The 17,820-nt window shown below is 44.7% G+C and overlaps 1 protein-coding gene across 2 annotated transcripts in view; it reads left to right on the top strand.

The window, feature by feature from the left end:
* LOC135347788 (uncharacterized) overlaps positions 1-17,820 on the top strand; it is a 64,496-nt gene that overhangs the window by 30,460 nt on the left and 16,216 nt on the right. For both annotated transcript variants that reach the window (XM_064545834.1, XM_064545835.1), the window contains exons 13-17: positions 178-522; positions 1,082-1,415; positions 1,701-2,007; positions 2,227-2,592; positions 2,738-17,678. In XM_064545834.1, the coding sequence (XP_064401904.1) occupies positions 178-522; positions 1,082-1,415; positions 1,701-2,007; positions 2,227-2,592; positions 2,738-17,678 (16,293 nt within the window). The remainder of the gene's footprint in view (positions 1-177; positions 523-1,081; positions 1,416-1,700; positions 2,008-2,226; positions 2,593-2,737; positions 17,679-17,820) is intronic.

Raw genomic sequence — 17,820 nt, forward strand, 5'->3', positions numbered from 1 at the left:
ACATTTATAGCCACACTTGTATGTAGTGGAAGCATGGTTGTACAGAATTGTGTCTTGTTACCTTTTATGTACATTAATTGATGCCAAGTTTGTAAACGGTAATAAGAACCCCTATGACCTCATACGTAATATGATCAAATATAGATATGTACTCATCATTCATGCTTCACCTTCCAGCTAGCGTCATGATTGTACGCAAAGAGGCGTACCCAGATCCCCCAAATATCCCTGAGGGGCGATGGAGTGTGTATCTCGTCTCGTTACCTAACCGCCCCTCACACACCCTCACCATTGTCTATCACACGGCCACACCCACTATCACACTTTCACCGTTTCAAATGACCTTCGAACCCGAGGCCTGGAATATACCTCAAGAGTTGACGGTGATCGCCATTGACGACAGTGTGCATATGGCCTCCACATACAGGTCAGGGTTTAATCTGACACTACTGAGTGATGACAAAAATTACGGAGGAATAACTTTGCCAGACTTCAACGTCACCATCAACGACAATGATAATGGTGAGCTAGCAATTATACAATAAGTAAAGAGGAGTGCACATTCTATACAAGCCAAGATCTAATTTTTACATCATTGATAAAACCAATAATTATAGATTTAGTGTTGCAAATCTCTAGCTATAGTTTCCCTTATCTGATACTGGAATCTGTGATTTATTATATGAATTATACCTATCATTCTGTATGAAAATTATGTTCCTCCCGTCAATTAATCCCCAAGAGAGTGTTGTGTATACAATATAGCATCACCAGTTCCAGTGTATTTACAAGATCCCCCTTTTTTGTTTATGTAAACAGAATGCGCAATCATTATTGAGTAGCTACACCTACGCACTGATGTCACATGATATGCCAATAAGAATGCCTTGTGAATTACTCATATGTAATGCGTATACTTTGTTTGAGTCAGAGTACCCATTGGGTTCTGTGAGTCTCTATTCGATTTACACGTTTTTACTAACTCTATACCTGATTCTAACCCTCCCACACACACACACACACACACACACACACACACACACACACACACACACACACACACACACACACACACCCACAGACGCTGCTGTTATTTCTGGCACGCTAACGTGGAAGTCTGCCACTGACGAGTACGGTCGAGCAGCTGTTCTTTTTACCATCTCTCTCGTCCTCGATAGCTCCTATTATCCCAATATCAACACCTTAAGTGTGGGCGTGGCTAATATATCGTTGCCAGGAAGTTTCGATCACGGAACTGGAGCTGATTATTTGAGAGTAGTTGGGCTTTACCGTGATTACGTTATTGCGTCCGGACAGATACTACATCGTTACCAAGACTACGACGATTCATTCTCGCTGGCCGAATACGAGTACTGTTGCAGGGGAGAGTCCCTTCGCAACAACCAGGGTACAATGTAAGTTGATCAATAACTGTACACAATACACTTAGAAATATGTTTATGCTTTTCTGGTCAATGTTTAGCTGGATATAGTATTGCCTCGAATTAAGTTTTAGCTAGCGTAACGTACTCAATTTATGTTTGATACAACTATAAGGGGATACTCATGGTTGTCACCAGTGAATGCTAACTTTAGTCCTTTACACCAAATACCAAATATAAGCAGTACCAATATTGAAACAGTCCACCACTTGTAGAGACATTTGCTAAAATTAATGATTGTGTTCTCGTTCTCTGCAGGTTTACTCTGCGTGTGGGCGTTGACCTCACTCAAACCACCTCCCCCACACTCCCCCTACTCCCACGGGCCACACTCACACCATCACAACCCTCACAACCATTCTACTACTCGGCTCTCCATGGTAACGGCCACCCCCTCGTCTATTACCTTGGCGACGCTACAAACTATCAGTCCTCGCAAGGTGGAGCACCACAGTGGTTGGATATCGACTATGCTACAGGTCATGTGACTTGGGACTCGGATCGTGTAACTCCCGGTGACTATAGTGTACAAGTGATTGTCGAAGACATCTTTACTGGAATTACAGTAAGTGAATGCACACATCATTTGAAAAGTCTCTTTCTGAGCTTTTAGAAATCATAATTATTATGTTTGATATAAATTTAAGGCTGTTGACATTTAACCAATGGTTCGCGGACTCTTTCAGCTGCCATAACTTGAATTCGTGTAATGATCAAAATAATAACACGTCAGCTAATCAGTTAACATTATTTTGCTTTCACTAAATTTATTTCCTATATGCAGACCTCTTCTGAGTTTCTCGTTCGTGTACCTACACGCTCCTCCTACTCACCCCCCACAATTGTCACTTCTTTCACACCTCCCACTCACTACATCGCCCCCGGGTACACCCTCTCCACCAACTTCACAGTCGTCGATAGCGACAGCATCCTCGGTGTACGTCTGGATCCCGTTCTCCCACTTCCTGAAGGGGCACGGATTAATCGGCAGATAATCACAGGAGCCAACTCTGTTGTATACGAGTTTCTATGGGAACCGACTGAAGATCAAATTGGAGAATACATACTATGCTTTGTGAGCACGGATGGTTACGACTTGAGCTCCACTCCCAGCTGTCTAAGTGTGATCGTCACGGAGACTGATATACAGGTGAGAGAGAGTAACGGTATTACAATTATATTATAATATTTCGTTAATATTTTAACCAAAGCAGCTACAAGCGTATATTTTTCGCTTATTCTTAACTGAGAAAAACCATGAGAACTTGTTATAAATTTCCACTTTTTTCCTGCAGCAACCGTCTCTGAGCCTAACTGGGAGCAATGACCCCGCCTACAGCCCCACCTACACTCGAGGAATCGACCAATCAGTACCAATCGCCAGTGTTAACTCCACCCTATTGTTATCGACCACCAGTCCGCTGGTGCATCACATGTCTGTCAGAATTATTAACCAACTTGATGGACAATATGAATCAATCGAAGTGGCCAATCAGTTTTCGCATCCTTCGCTAACATTTGGTCGATCTGAGCCAAGAGGAAATGACGTACCATCTGTTGTATTCTTCAGTGGCATGGCAACATCGGAAGTATATCTCGAGGCTCTGCAAAATCTCGTCTATGTGAACAGCAAATCTAGACCTACTGTCGGGGATAGAATGATATCAGTGATCGTTTACGATGGACAATCGACCAATCAGGACGCTTATACAGTGGTTACTGTGGCGATACAAAATACCGAGCCTATAGTTCGAGTTAATGGTGATGAAAATGCGTATTTGAATCGATTTTTCCCTCATAAAGGTCCGGTTGCCGTGGTGAATCCTGCCAATGCCGTAATTTTGGACTCGGACAGTCAATATATCCAATCAATGACATTGCAATTACACAATGTACGAAACGGTCCCAGTGAAATACTAACAGTTACCTATGTCACCCTGGAAACGCTTTCATTGCCGATAATTGCCGAGGCAACACAATTGAATATACCATTCGGTACGTTATTGCGTGGGGAGGAGGTCCCTGCAATTACCAGCACTCTACATGTGTACGAAATGGGTGTGGTTGGAGACCTTTCTGTCGTCATTGATATACGACACTCGTGGATTGGAGATTTGAAAATCGAACTAGAACACAACGGACGCAGAGAGCTGTTAGTCCTGAACCCTGGAGGGCATGTCTGCGATCAAGACAATCTTTTCCGAGCAACATTTGAAAGCCAGCTGGCTTCATCGAACGTCTACCTCTCCAAGAGTACCTCCTCACCTGGTGTGTGCGAGTTCCGCTCCGAAGGTGTATTTACGGCTGATGGGGAGCTTAATAATTTCCACGGTGATGCCATCGAAGGAGATTGGATGTTGCACGTTACAGATCTACTACTAGAGAATGATAACGGACGTTTATTTGGATGGAGTTTAGGGATACAACCAGAAGAGATTCACACGCTAATTTCCCACCCTCCTGTACTACCTCCGTTAAAAGTGGGCGGGGCTCGTAGCGGAATACAAGAGAGCCACGAGAAGACAATTGAACTTGACGGTAGAATTATCGATATTTCTGTGCACGTAAAATTAGGGATGGAGTTTACAGCCGAGCAACTGTTCTTACCGACGCTCACACTCGTACATCCTGATGGAAGTCATGTGATATTATCGTATTGGAGCACCCCTTTTTGTGCAATCGGCAACTATACAAACGTCGTATTCAACGATAGAGGTCAACAGTCGCGGTACTCGTGTGAGAGTATACTAAACCCCGTGAGTGGGTCTGGTTCCAGTTCTAGTTCTGGAATGGGGGTAACCTCCACTAGTGGCACCTTAGACCAAGTTGGAAGTGGGATGCCTGGTTCTAGTTTTGGCATGTCCGGTTTCGGTTCTGGTGGCTCTGGTATGTCCTTAAGTGATGGAATGTATCTGAACCTTGACGATATTTTCAATCTAAACATCACAATCCCGTACAAGTATACCCAAATCGACCTTTTGAACCCTACGCAACCCCTATCGAATCTCCGAGGCAAAATGGCCGGGGGTAAATGGACATTGAAAATATCTAGTGGAAATATGTTTAAATCTACGCTATACGGATGGTCGCTACGCATTGCTAGGGAACCAAACATCAACGAGAACTTTGATCCGATAACCAACACCCTATACCTGACAGGTGACGACTCGGTCGCCAACTATCAGACTGTGTTACGGAGTATTGTATATGATAATCGTGCAGCGGAACCGAACTTCTCCATCGAGAGATTGGTAACTACCGTTGTTAGTGATGGTGATACCGTATCTAATGTGTCTCTACCAACCTCAATATCTACCATCACAGTTCACCACGTTGAGATTGATTTGGACCCACTGAATACCACAGCTGCTCTTACACCCGATTACAGTGTTATATTCCGAGAACACAGTTCCCCCATTCCCATACTGGATCCGTACAATGCCGTCTTAAGAGACGCCAACTACAACGTTGGCAGATACATATTGACTGTCACGCTAAAAGGATACCAAAATGTCGGAGAAGAGGGACTTCTACTAAATACTTCAGTGGTTTCTGGTTTGCATGCTGTCTTCACAAATAACACCATTACTGAAGAATTCATCGTCACAGTTACAGCGGACGTGCTACAGCCAATTGATAAGTTTGAAACTGTTCTTCGTACGTTTGAATATTTCAATAGTGCAGAGGAGTTTGTTGGTGCTATTAGAACAGTCGAATTCAGTGTGACTGATTTGCAAATGAGCAGTTTCTTTGTCAGCGATGTTGCCGTGGTTGCAATCACTCTCCAGCCGACCAATGACCTTCCAATATTGCTACTGAACTCGGATCGTTATACACTGTCGGACCAATTCTCAAATATCGTTGATTACACAGAAGGTCAAAATCCTGTTGCACTAACCAATGCTACTTCTATTGTACTAACGGACAACGATCACAATTATCTCCTGTCCGTTACCATAACAATCGCAAACCCGCAAGACCCGTTAAACGAGTTTCTACAAGCTAACACGACTGGTAGCACAATCACGGTCGTGTACAATCTCACAACATACACACTAGTACTCTCTGGAATGGAGACACTATCTAACTATATCGATGTGCTTGGAACCGTAACGTACGAAAACACTGTACACAGTCCAGGTATGCCCGGTACGGAGCCGAGACAGGTGAACTTCGTACCCTTTGACGGCACACACTACGGTCTACCTGCGATATCATTGGTCACTTTTGCAGCCGTAAATGACCCAGCATTTGGTGATCTAAACGGTGGTGATACAGGCACTGGATTTGCTACCGTGTACACTGAAGAAAGGGGGCGCGTACTTATTGTATCTGAGAACACCACCCTTTATGATGTAGATGATAACACACTGGCGTACATTGATGTGCAGATTACTAACATTCTTGATGCACCATTTGAGATTTTGTCCGTAATGAACGTTGAGGAAAGTTCAAATATTAACTCAAAAGTTGTTGAGTTTACTAACCTACGACCAGTAACTATGTACGACCCGAACACTGGTAATCTCAGGATATCCGGCTTGGATACTATACGCGAATATCAGGAAGTATTGAAGACGCTCACTTATGATAATTTAGCAGACGAACCGACTCAAGTAACGAGAGAAATTGTCGTTACTCTGAACGATTCGCGCTCTATCAGTCTGCCACTGATTATACAATTAGAAATCGAGCTTGTAAATGATTCTCCGTATTTTAATCAACAGCTGTCACCAATTAGACAAGATATATACGAAGATATACCAAATGCTGTCAATTATGGAGTGACTGTTCTTGAAATTGCAGAACTAATTATTGATGATGATCTAGATTCCGTTAAAGGTGTGGCTGTAATCGGATTGGACGCTAACTTTGGAGACTGGCAGTACACAACTGATGGTTTCATATGGAATCAAATCGCTCCAAACGTAAGCATCAATTTCGCTCTGGCACTTGAAGCTACTATTGGAATGGCCATTCGTTTTGTACCTGGTGAGAATTTGAATGGAATTGTTACAGTCACTCTAGCGGCCTGGGACACTACGGATAACAGTGTGTCCGAGTCGTACATCAACGCACAGTCTGATTCCAATATCGATGCTTTCAGTTCCGATTCCACCGTGGTCACAGTGATAGTACGCCCAGTAAACGATGCTCCAGTATTGCAACCAGTTCCTCTCAACATCACTACAAGATCGGAAGATAATCTCATCTCCATTGGCGACCCCATAACGTCCCTAGTGGAGTATATATCTGATATTGATGTACCTACCGAGTTTGGAATTGCTGTCATCAGTGTTGACCAAGAAAATGGGGCGTGGCAGTTTACAACAAACGGTGGTGGTTTGTGGGAGGAGTTTGGAGAAGTTAACGAGACGTCAGCACTGTTGCTGCATAGTCTGCCTGAGGGCATGCTCAGAGTGAGGTTTGTTCCGAGGTCAGACTTCAACGGACGGGCCGTATTTCGATTCCGTGCGTGGGATTTGACACGCTTGCCTATTGAAAACATTGAAATCGGCTCAACCATGATGGAGTTCGGGTCTGGAGTCAGTTCCGGAGTCAGTTCTGGAATGGGGTCTGGGTCTGGCTCTGGTTTCGGTTCCGGTATGTTCTCAGGTGGTGGTCTTATTATGAATGAGACAATTCTTATGCCTTACCCCTCGGGAACTCGATTAAATATTTCAATGTCTGATCCAATCACTGGTCCATTTAGTGTTGCCTCTACGAGTGTTACCATAGCGATCGAGCCGCTAAACGATTCTCCAATTGTCCAACCTGGAATGACCCTCGGTAACATCACGGAAGACATTGACTTGTCCTTCAACCACGGGACAATGGTAGCCGACATAATCAGTGGGTTATATACCGACATTGACGCAAACCCCGATCGAGGACTGGCTATAGTTAGCGTGGACGATCGCTATGGTGATTGGCAGTACACCTGTCAAAGTCCGTCCATTGGAAATTGGTCCATTTTTATCGGTGGTATGTATTATGGACAGATAATCCCACGGCTGCCACAGCCAGAGAGAGCCACTCTTCTACTATCCTCCTGCTGGATACGATTCCTGCCTAATCAGTTCTTCAACTCTGAGCTAAATACCGATGGCTACCCAAGACTTGCACTACCGTATATCGAAGCTTATGGTTGGGACAATACTGGAGCTACAGCTGGCCGTTCTGGTACCTATGGAAACGATGCTACATACGCTAGCGATTCTACTAGCAACGAGTACAGTGCTAGATCTGAGAAGATTACAATTCAAGTCATTTCATTGAATAATGTGCCTATTTTGAGACTGTCCGATCAAATGCAAGCCGAGTACAATACAGTGTTTGTTGAAGACCAATTACCTGTGTATGCAGTGGGACGAGATCTCACTCTGATAGACAATGACCATGCTCGGCTGAGAGATATTACCGTGATGATATACGGCTCAGAATTTGATGTTTCACCTTTTGATAGCCTCACATTTAGCGGAGATGGTATCTCAGGATCTGGAGTTATGCAAGGGTCTGGTTCTGGCTCTGCAATGTCTGGTTCCAGTTCTGGAAGTGGAAGTGGCCTAACGTCAAGTGGGGTGGACCCATTGAACGAGTATGTCCCTGTAATTAGCTCCACCCCCAGCTACCCCCCTCTCAACAGGGTGCAAGAGTACGTGAGAAACTTGAATGCACCGACAAATTTGGAGCTCTACTGCTCGGGACTAACAGAGCGGAGGGAAGAGTTACTTGTTCAAACTACAAGCCCTGATCTTATCAGTGAAGTTATCAGCTATTGTCCGTATGTCCTGAGGCTATCTGCAAATCCGGAGATTTCACCAGACGCCCATAAAGATATGTTTCAATTGGCACTACGCAGCCTGAGGTACAATAACAGTATAGAAGAGCCAATGGGTGGAGATCGAACTCTAACCTTTGTGGTATCGGACAATATCGGTTTGAGCGAACCAGTGAACTCAACTATATTTGTACGACTCGTTAACGACCTCCCACAACTTGATCTCAACATGTTTATACCAGACGTGCACAACTTTGTCTCGTACACGGAAGGTCAAGGTTCACTTCTGCTCACGAATGAAACTAAATTGGGACTCATAGACACGGACAACTTGTACTTACAGTCTGCTCGTGTAGTCCTCGTTGAAGCACCTGACGCAGACAACGAAATCCTCAACGCCACAGTTGACGGCACAGATCTTAGTATAGATTTCAACACCACCACCTACACCCTCACGATATCTGGCAATGCTACCAAAGATACATACGCACAAGTACTATCAACTGTGAGCTATACCAATAATTACTCTCACCCTGGCAACCCCGATGAGCGGCAACGTCAAATCCAATTCTATGTCAATGATGGACTTAACGATAGTCGAGTTGCTATTACCTTCGTTTCTTTTGCTGGGGTCAATAATAGACCTTACCTTGATGTGAACGGAAATGAGCCTGGTGTAAATTATGTAGCAACATTTATTGAAGAGCAAGGTCCCGTTTCAATTGTTGATCAAAATGTACTTGTACATGATGAAGATAATACCACACTTGCGTATATTAGAGTCGAATTGTTGGATGAGATGGAAATGTTCAGCGAGTTTCTATCGGTCGATAATGTCACACTGACGAAAGTTTTGGAGGAGAGCAGTTTGAATGCTGGTCAGGCGTTGCTAGTGACAACACTCGTACCCAATATGACATACGATGCTGTATATGGAACTCTCACGATCTCAGGCTTGGGCACGGTTGAGGAGTACCAGCTTGTGCTGCGTACCATCAAATACAACAACATCTTTGACGAGCCCGCCCCCATCTGCCGTACGATACGCTTCACTGCCAATGACGGAGAGTTAGACAGTGAACCCGTGTACACTGAAGTGTGTGTGGAGGCTTTCAATGATTCACCGTTTTTCAATACCACATTCCTGAGTGTTTATAGCCCATTGATTTTGGAGGACGAATTTGCAAATGAGGGTGTGCTAGTCGCTATGTTTGCATATCAGCTGTTTTCTGACGAGGACATCCAATCAATGTTCAGTATACCTGGAATTGGAGTTGTTGAAGTGGAATCGGACCACGGTGAATGGGAATCAAGCACTGATGGTGGGAACAGCTGGATGCTGATTCGACCGGACACCGATATCCAATCACTCTCGCTACTACTAAGTGCTGAGCTGGACGGCGATAATCTCGTCAGATTTGTACCCGAGCTAAATTACCACGGCAATGCCTCATTGACCTTTGTACTCTGGGACGGCAGCGATGGAATGTCACCTGGTGATACTCGTAGTGCACTTTCTACCTCCCATACCGACCCCTTCAGTAACGACACTCGTACACTGGTACTACGAATAGTACCAGTCAACGATGCTCCTGTTATTGACTCTACGGTTGAGCCGCAGATGACCACCATCCGTGAAGACTCTGTAAGAGAGCGGGAATCAATCGGAGATCAAGTTAGCGCATTTTTAATACCACTGACTGAAGACGTTGATGTAAATATAATGCAACATCATTTTGGCATAGCTGTTACTAGTGTGGACATCTCCAATGGTTACTGGCAGTTTAGCGTTAGCGGTGGTTTAAATTGGACTAATGTAACGAATCCTTCTGTTTCTAACGCCATCGTGCTAAATAGTGAACCAGCAGATGTGAACAGAATACGATTTGTACCAGATCTTGATTTCAACGGAGAGGCCTGGTTCCAATTCAAACTATGGGATCGGAATGTGACTTGGCCGAGTGGTACTGAAGGTGTGGACACGCGTACTAACCCTGTTACTGGTACGTTCAGTGTGGGCATAGCAACGGCAAGACTAACAATAGAGCCTGTGAACGATTCACCACTATTGAGCGGACCGAGCAGTCTGGATGAGATTGTGGAAGACGTTGTGCCTGGGGCAAATATCGGGACTTTTGTGAATCAAATTCTCCGTGATACTTTCATCGATATTGATGGTACGGATACGAGAGGCTTGGCGGTCGTGTACGTTGACCGTCGCTATGGAAACTGGCAGTACACTTGCGATCCTTTCTCGGCAACGAGCTGGATTGATTTCCGTGGGGAACGGCTGGTTTTCGACACAGACTTTGGACAAGTGGCGCAGATTGCCCCCCGTGACCCCAACGAATATAAGGCCACCTTACTAAGTGGGGAAGATGATTCGCTGTGCAGAATACGATTTGTACCATCCGTGAATTACAATTCCGAGTTTGATGCAGACGGTTTTGCAAGAGATCCAAACAATCGCCCGTTCATAAGGATACGAGGGTGGGACGGTACTAGTGGCTCCAGCGAGGACGAGGGGGTGGATACAACCTCATCACCTGACGATCACACGGACGCATTCGGACGTGATTTTATCCCAGTCACGGTCGATGTACTCACAATTAACGACAATGCAATGCTCAGACTGAACGGGGAATTCCCTAATTACATGGCTACCTTTGTCGAGGCTGTCCCTCCTCAGAGAACAGTCATACCCGTACCCGTGACTAATCAACAACAGCTGTCTCTCACCGACCCCGACAATTCTCTGATAGCATACGTCAACATATTTTTCACACCATACGATGGCGAAAACGAACGGTTGATTTTGAACGTTACAGGCACCTCCCTTAACTACACCTTGGAGACACTTAACGAACCATCTGGATTGACCTACATTGTCAGAATATTACCGACCAGCGGTGAAACTGCTCCCATTGGAGAATTTGAGACAGTGCTACGAACTGTGCTTTATGAGAATTCGGCCGAAGAGCCTGATCCAACTCTGCGAGTGATAACGTTTACTGTCAACGATGGGTTGGGTTTCAGCGTTGTACGCACAGAGTTATATATCAGCCTTCTTAATGACCCACCTCAACTAGACCTCGCTATGAACTGGCCAGATAGCTATCGATTCGTATCGTATCGAGAGGGCCAGGGACCACTTGTAATTGTCAATGACAACGCTACTCTTATCGATTTCGACTCCCCTGTTTTAAAATATGCACGTGTTGTCGTAGTAATCGCACCGGATAAGCAGCATGAACTATTGAATGCAGAGTCCAACTCAACCATAAATGTGATTCGCAATGGCAGTGAGATCGTACTTCAAGGTCCAGCCAGTGTTGATGATTTCCTGGCCGTGATAAAGACTGTTAGTTACGAGAACACTCTCTCCCATCCTGGTGACCCCTCCCCCTTGTCTCGTACGATACAATTCACTGTCAGCGATGGAATGAACGAGAGCATACCTGCTTTTGTATATCTATCGTTTGGTACCATCAACAACGCTCCGTTCTTTGATGCAAACGGTCGTCAACCTGGTGTCGGTAACCTGGTAACATTCTACGAAGAACAAGGTCCAATTTCTATAGTATCGCAAAATGCTGTTCTAGAGGATATCGATAACGCCACACTTAAGTATATACAAGTGAGTATTGTGAACCCATTGGACGCTGACAATGAAGTGCTATTTGTTGATGATGTCACGGAAACGAGTGCTCCGCTAACAAGCAAGCAAGTCATGTTTTTCAATTTCAGACCAGAGCAAAGATACGACACGGATACGGCCACTCTGACAATAACGGGACTAGAAACAGTGTACGAGTTCCAGGAAGTGTTGAAGACGTTGAAATATAATAACATAGCTGATGAACCTGATAATGAGAACCGAATGATTCAATTTGTTATTTCTGATGGAAGTCTAAACACAACTGGTGTGTACGTCACTATTGAACTGGAACATGTGAACGATTCTCCCTATTTTAACTCTTCCGCTACTATATTTTCTCCGAGCCTTGATGAAGATGTACACACACTATTGAATCCTGGTTGGTCGATTGAAAATGTGGTTTCAAATGGGTTAATACTAGACGATGACGCTAATTCCCTTCAGGGCATTGCAATCACATCAGCTGACACCAGTGACGGCTATTGGGAGGTCACTTGGGACTATACTACCGATCGAAACGAGTTTTTTTCTGGAATGGGAAGTGGCGATGAGAATGGAATGGAGTCAGGGTTCAGTGGACTCCAACCTAGCAGTGGCAGCGGCTCGGTAATCAGTGTAGATGGTAGTGGTGATTCTAACGGTACATTCGGAGGTACACCAACTGGCGCTATCAGTGGATCTGGGGCTGACTCCGGTTCTGGTTCCATGATGTCTAGTTCTGGTTCTGGAATGTCTGGTTCTGGTATGTCAGGATCAGGAATCCTCGGGTCGGGTGATTCTACTGAAGCTCCTCCCACCCCACCACCCCCTAAATGCATGTCGACTACCCCACCAACTTCACCAGATATCCAGCCAACTTTCTACGCCACATGGTATAGACTACCTAACACTACAAGCATTACCATGGCAACTTTGTTACGAGTAGAGGACAATCGGACAAGAATTCGATTTATACCAATTAAAGATTTTAATGGTCAAACTTCATTCGGCTTTGTGGCCTGGGATGTTAGCAACAATCTTGATAATGGCGTAGTTACAAATGCTACTAGCAACTCTGGTATTGACTCGTTTAGCTCAAGCAGCGTGCAAATTATCCTCAATGTGTTACCTGTTAACGATGCACCTCTGTTGTACAATATCACTGTTCAACTCACTCCCATAGAGGAAGATGACATCACTTCCTCAGGAAATGACATCAGCGACTTTCTGTCTGGAGTCTCCGATATAGACGTCCTCGATACAACACTAGGAATTGCAATTGTTGAGGCCGATGAAACTAAAGGGGCGTGGCAGTTTACGACAGATGGTGGGCGTGTCTGGACCACCATGTATGATGTGTGTCCCTACAATGCTACTGTACTTAGCTCTGAACCTCCCGGCCAAAATAGAATCCGATTTATGCCAAACAGAGATTTTAATGGCTTTGTCAGTTTCTCCTTTTTAACCTGGGACCTAACGTCTAGTGAACCCTCAGGGACTATGGCCATTGATACTACAAGCAGCGACCGAGTTACTGGAGCGTTTAGTACGACCTACGCCATGGCTACTATCAGAGTGGATCCAGTGAACGATTCCCCTGTACTTACACCTGGGTCTAGACTGCAAGCGATATTGGAAGACTTGCAAGCGGTCGAGAACGAGGGCACTCTAGTGTGGGACATTGTCGATGGATTCTATCACGATGTTGATTCTCAGTCCGCTAGAGGTATTGCTGTGAGGGGCGTGGATCTCAGGTATGGAACATGGGAATGGAAATGTCCCGATACTGACACATGGACTAAGTTCTTTGGTGATTTCCTCTATGGTGTGTTTGTGCCCCCGAATCCTAGACCAGAGAAAGCCACTCTGTTGGATGGTGATTGCAGCGTACGGTTCCTACCAAATCTGAATTTTAACACTCTACGTGATACAAATGGTGACCTTCGACCTCTAACGGACTATCCATATATAACTGTGGTTGCCTGGGATACGACAGTCGGAAGTGCCGGCAAATACGGAGTTGACACCACCATTCACAACGACAGTATTATAAACGAATACAGTGGCGAAGTTGAGAATGTCATAATTGAAATTATTTCTGTGAATGATCACCCACAAGTCAATATCTCGCAAGAGGGTGTGGTCTACTTAACAAACTTCACGGAAGAGCAGTTATTTGTCAAGATTGTGCAACCTGTCTACGTGTCTATCACTGACGCTGATCACGCCAGATTAGAATCTATAACGATAGTTGTATCAAATTCAAACGATCCAACAACTGAAGTGGTGTTTTTTGATACGGACGCACTGAATGATTCTAATATCGAAGTTGATCAGAATACGAACACAATTACCGTGACAACCACAGATAGAGACGGAATGGAAATAACTGAAGCAATACAAGTGCTATATCATATATACACAGGTGCTCAAAACTCCGCCCCTAGCAGCCTGACGCTAACAGCCCCTCCAGGCAGAGAGAGAGTGAAAATTGCCTCTTATCAGTATTTGCTGCAGTTTGTCGTGTATTCAAACATGAATTCTGAGCCGAATAACGAAACTAGATTGATCAATTTCTATTTTGACGATTCGGAAGACGTCAACTCTATGGTTACCACGGAAGTGGAGATCTTGCTACTGAATGACAATCCCCCAGTACTGTACAACCCACTCACAGGGGTACAATTTACGGAAGACTCTAGAGTTCTGTTATCCTTATCCTCGTACAATCTAACGCTAACGGATTTTGACCATAACGAGTACTTTTTTATGTCCAATGCTACCATCTCCTTGTACCCCATTCCAACCTCAAGTCTGGAGAATGTGAGCGTTCAAATCAGCTCCAATTTTAACGAATATAATATCTCACAATCGTATAGCTCTGAAGAAGGCATATTGAGAATTACCGGCCGAGCACCTATACTGGTGTATGAGAGTATTATATTAACAGCTGTATACCAAAATTCTATCGAAGAGCCATTACCTGGAGACAGACTGGTAACCATGCAAGTTTTTGATGGTGATAACTGTAGCAACGTGCAACGAGTGAGAATAAGTGTGATATTGATTAACGATCAAGTACCAATGGTGGCTACTTCAAACGAATCTTTCGTATTTACCGAGCGTACACGTCCAGTTGCTATCAGCAACGGTCTCATAGTCACTGACCAAGATAGTGGAGATTTTCTGCTAAGCCGTGTTGTTGTGACAATTGATAATCCTCTTGACAATGCATATGAGATACTTTCTGTTAGTGATTTTGATGCAGTGAATTCAACGTACAATGGTTCCACATTGTTGCTAGAGGGACCGGCTTCAGTTGCCGAGTTCCAAGCCATTCTGAGCACGCTCAGTTACAACAATATGGCGGAAGAACCCTCTCCTGTCACGAGAAACATCTCCATTATAGTATATGATGAGGATTTTGAGAGTGAGCGTGGATTGATTCAAGTGATTATACAGCTTGTTAATGATATTCCCCTCATTGCAATTCCTCCACACGAGCTTATGGTCAATTATATCGAAGGTAGCGGACAAGTTGCCATAGCAGCGAATGTCACAATCAGTGATAACGATCACACAGAGCTGACTCAACTAACTGCTGTGATTTTGAACCCTCTCGACCAGCCAAACGAATTTCTATCCATTTCTATACCCAATGGCACTAACATCACGTCCGAATACAACCCTGACAACGGTTTGCTAATACTCAGTGGAATAGCAAGTCTAGATGATTATCAGACCACCCTCCGATCGCTAAGTTACGAGAATCTCGAAGCTAATCCTGGTTTCCCGGATACAGCCCCTCGCATGATCCAAGTGATTGCATTCGATGGTAGTAATTACAGCCTACCCCTCGAGCTACTACTAACGTTTGATTCGGTAAATGACCCCCCAATGCTGGATTTGAATGGCGCAGGTCAGGGTACAAACTACACTACGTCTTTCATAGAGGAGGATATGCCAGTCTTTATAACCTCACCTGATGCTGTACTATTCGATATCGATAATACCTCACTGACATTTGTACGAGTTACCATAGAGAATTTGGAGGATGGAGATAATGAAATATTGTCTGTCTCTGCGAACACATCCGAAGAACTAGACCTTGCTTTCTATTCTTATGATAATGGAGTACTCCTGATTGAAGGTTTGGGTGAGACAGTGAGTTTTGAGAGAGCTGTAGCCTCGGTAACCTATCAGAATCTAGCCGACGAACCAAGTTATGCAACCCGTGTGATATCGTTCGTTGCAAGTGATGGACTCATTGATAGCGATCTGGTGTACTCCAACGTCGAGATAATACCTGTGAATGACCCCCCACGACTTTACATAGCAGGGGGTCGTAGAACGTCCCCCTTGCCCACTGAAATGCCAACTGAACCTACAACTGGTAGTGGAGAAATGAGCGCTGATGGTTCTGGTGGCGTCTCTGAGTCTGGTTCCGGTACATCGTCTGCCTCCGGTTCCGGTACCATGTCTGCCTCTGGTTCCGGTTTCACTGGTCTAGAGGTTGGTTCCGGTATGGACCCCACAACACTCCCCACCACAGAGCTGCCGCCACAGCCTACAGTCGATCCTGATTCCATTCTGGGTAATGTGACTATCGGAGATAGTGGCAACTATTCCGTGATTTTCATCGAGAATTCCCCACCTGTAACTATTGTGGACATTAATGGTACGCTCGTTGAAGATGACGATGACGCAATTTTGATAAGATTTGAAGCTATTCTCAATGGCGTACAGGATTCTGGTTTTGAGGCCATCTTTTTCGATAGCAACGCTCTAAGTAACGAACTTGTTGCAGCTCTGTTTTCTAGTGCACCTTCAATGAACGGTTTCCTTGGTAATGATATGACGTGTGTGGCTGGAAATACGGGTTTGAAACATGAGAGAATCGATATCAACATTTCACTTGGTATTTTGGAATGGGAAGAAGTTGTACGCAGCCTACGATATTGTAACGGCGATGAACACCCCGTGTCCGGTTCCAGAAACATCACGTTCAGGATCCAAGATCAGTCAATGGCCTGGAGCAATGTGGAGACGACCATCCTCGAAGTTGTTGCCGTTAACGATGCTCCGATATGCACAACCATCCCTAACTTGTTCACCATCGATGAAGATACCAATCTGACAATAACAGCTCTACGAAACTGCTTTGATCACGAAGAGACGCTCACTCCAACTTCCATCTTTGTATTTGCCGAACCATCAAAGGGACAGGTGGTACTCGATGCTACCACCGGAGATTTGGTGTTCATTCCAATGCTCGATGATTACGGAACCAGGACGTTCGTCTACCAAGCGTGCGATTCGACCATGTTCTGTTCCAATCCTCAAATGGTTACTGTGGTGATAAATCCCGTCAACGACGCACCGTACGCATTCAATAATCTCATTATCTCCACTCCAGAAGATACTTTGTTAATAATTCAACTCTCTCAGTTCTTTGGTGATGTCGAAGATGATCTGATACCAAATAATCGCTATCCCAGAGTCAACAGAATTCTCAACACACCGCTAGCAACCACGGGCCTCGAAAATGACCAAAACTCAACTTTTATGTATGAACCAAACCAAGATTATTTTGGTCCTGACGTAGTTGTCTTACAAGTGTGTGACAGTGACGATGTGTGTGTTACAATCACGATCGAGGTGATGGTGATCTCTGTGAACGATGCCCCTGTGATACAAGTGTTATACCCTGAGGGCACTGTACCAGCTGCAACGGTAGAGGATCAGGCGGTGATGGTTGAGGTGATGATCACTGAGGTGGAGGACAGGGAACCAGTTGAAGTTAGAATAGTGGCAGTAGGTGAGTGCGTGGGTGGGTGGAGTGGGTGGGTGTGTGAGTGTGTGGGTGTGTGAGTGTGGAACTTTGTGACATTAAAACAGATGCATTCTTTAGCTATTAGTTTTAGTGGTGTGAAGTAATAATTATACTACTAAATATATCT

The sequence above is a fragment of the Halichondria panicea genome, chromosome 14 (genome assembly GCF_963675165.1).
Source record: "Halichondria panicea chromosome 14, odHalPani1.1, whole genome shotgun sequence".
Classification (NCBI taxonomy): Eukaryota; Metazoa; Porifera; class Demospongiae; order Suberitida; family Halichondriidae; genus Halichondria; species Halichondria panicea.